Here is a 1178-nt window from a genome sequence, read left to right as displayed (position 1 = left end):
TGCCTCTTGGTCTATACCTTGAGCCCACGGAAGGCCTGGGAAAACTCTCACCCTCCCTGTGCTGAGGCCTCGTCTCCCGCACACGCCAGAGGGAAAAATCAGTTGGCCCACCATTCCCTGTCTCCCCATGGCTGAGAGAAGGAGCAGGGCAAGCCTGGTCCCTAGGGATCCTGCTGTGGGAGGCATGCCCTAATTTCTCACCTCCATCCCGACCAGGGCCTGGGCCNGGCCATGGTCCCTGCGTCCCCCACTGACTAGAGTCAAGACCCTCAGGCCCAGGCCCTCCCCTTCCGGAGACCAGGGATCTGGAGAGGAAGAGGGGCTCAGCGAAACAGGATCCACCCAGGAATCCCAGGTAGGGCCTGGCCAGATTTCTAGGCCATCTCCTCCTTTTCCTGAGGGGTGGGTTCAGACCCAGCCCCTCCTCCCTCAGGGGTCCCCACATGGACTCTTGGCAGTACCAGGGACTCCTGTGTCTTCCAGCAGTCCTTCCTCAGATGACCTGACTGAGACCTCTCCCAGCATGGTCCTCACGTGCCTGAGAGCTGGGAGAGGAGGGTGAGGACGCAGCAATCCACGACCTCCCCCTGCACCCCACGCAATTCACAACAAGCTCAGATCGGGGGTTGGTCCCTCTGTCCAGGGCCAGGAGTCCACTCTTTGTCCCTAAGGTGCTCACGTTTACTTTCGGCAGGTGCCGGAACTATCCCTTCTCCGAACCTCAGCACACATTCTGCAGGCCAACGCCACCACCCCGCGGAGACCCANCTCCCAGCATGGTCCTCACGTGCCTGAGAGCTGGGAGAGGAGGGTGAGGACGCAGCAATCCACGACCTCCCCCTGCAACCCACGCAATTCAAAATGAGCTCAGATCGGGGGTTGGTCCCTCTGTCCAGGGGCAGGGGTCCACTGTTTGTCCCTAAGGTGCTCACGTTTACTTTCGGCAGGTGCCGGAACTATCCCTTCTCCGAACCTCAGCACACATTCTGCAGGCCAACGCCACCACCCCGCGGAGACCCAAGAGTAGAAAGTAGGGTGCTTATTCTCTTGACTCCAAGCCTGGCCTCGCAGGAGTGACCGCCGGGGCAGGACTTCATTTGGGACCCCTGTCTGCGTGGGGGTCTGCTCAGTCCTCCCTCAGGGTCTTGGGACTCCACCCTCTGCTGACCTGAGGCCAC

The 1178-nt window shown here is 61.1% G+C and overlaps 1 protein-coding gene across 1 annotated transcript in view; it reads right to left on the bottom strand.

The window, feature by feature from the left end:
- Positions 1–1178, bottom strand: part of LOC109488810 (melanoma-associated antigen C1-like) — an 8109-nt gene that overhangs the window by 736 nt on the left and 6195 nt on the right. Inside the window, exon 5 of the mRNA XM_034649056.1 lies at positions 202–305. Coding sequence (XP_034504947.1) covers positions 202–305 — 104 coding nt within the window. The remainder of the gene's footprint in view (positions 1–201; positions 306–1178) is intronic.

Source organism: Ailuropoda melanoleuca, chromosome X, assembly GCF_002007445.2.
Source record: "Ailuropoda melanoleuca isolate Jingjing chromosome X, ASM200744v2, whole genome shotgun sequence".
NCBI lineage: Eukaryota > Metazoa > Chordata > Mammalia > Carnivora > Ursidae > Ailuropoda > Ailuropoda melanoleuca.
The sequence above is the reverse complement of the archived record's forward strand: the minus strand, read 5'-3'. Positions and strand labels throughout refer to the sequence as shown.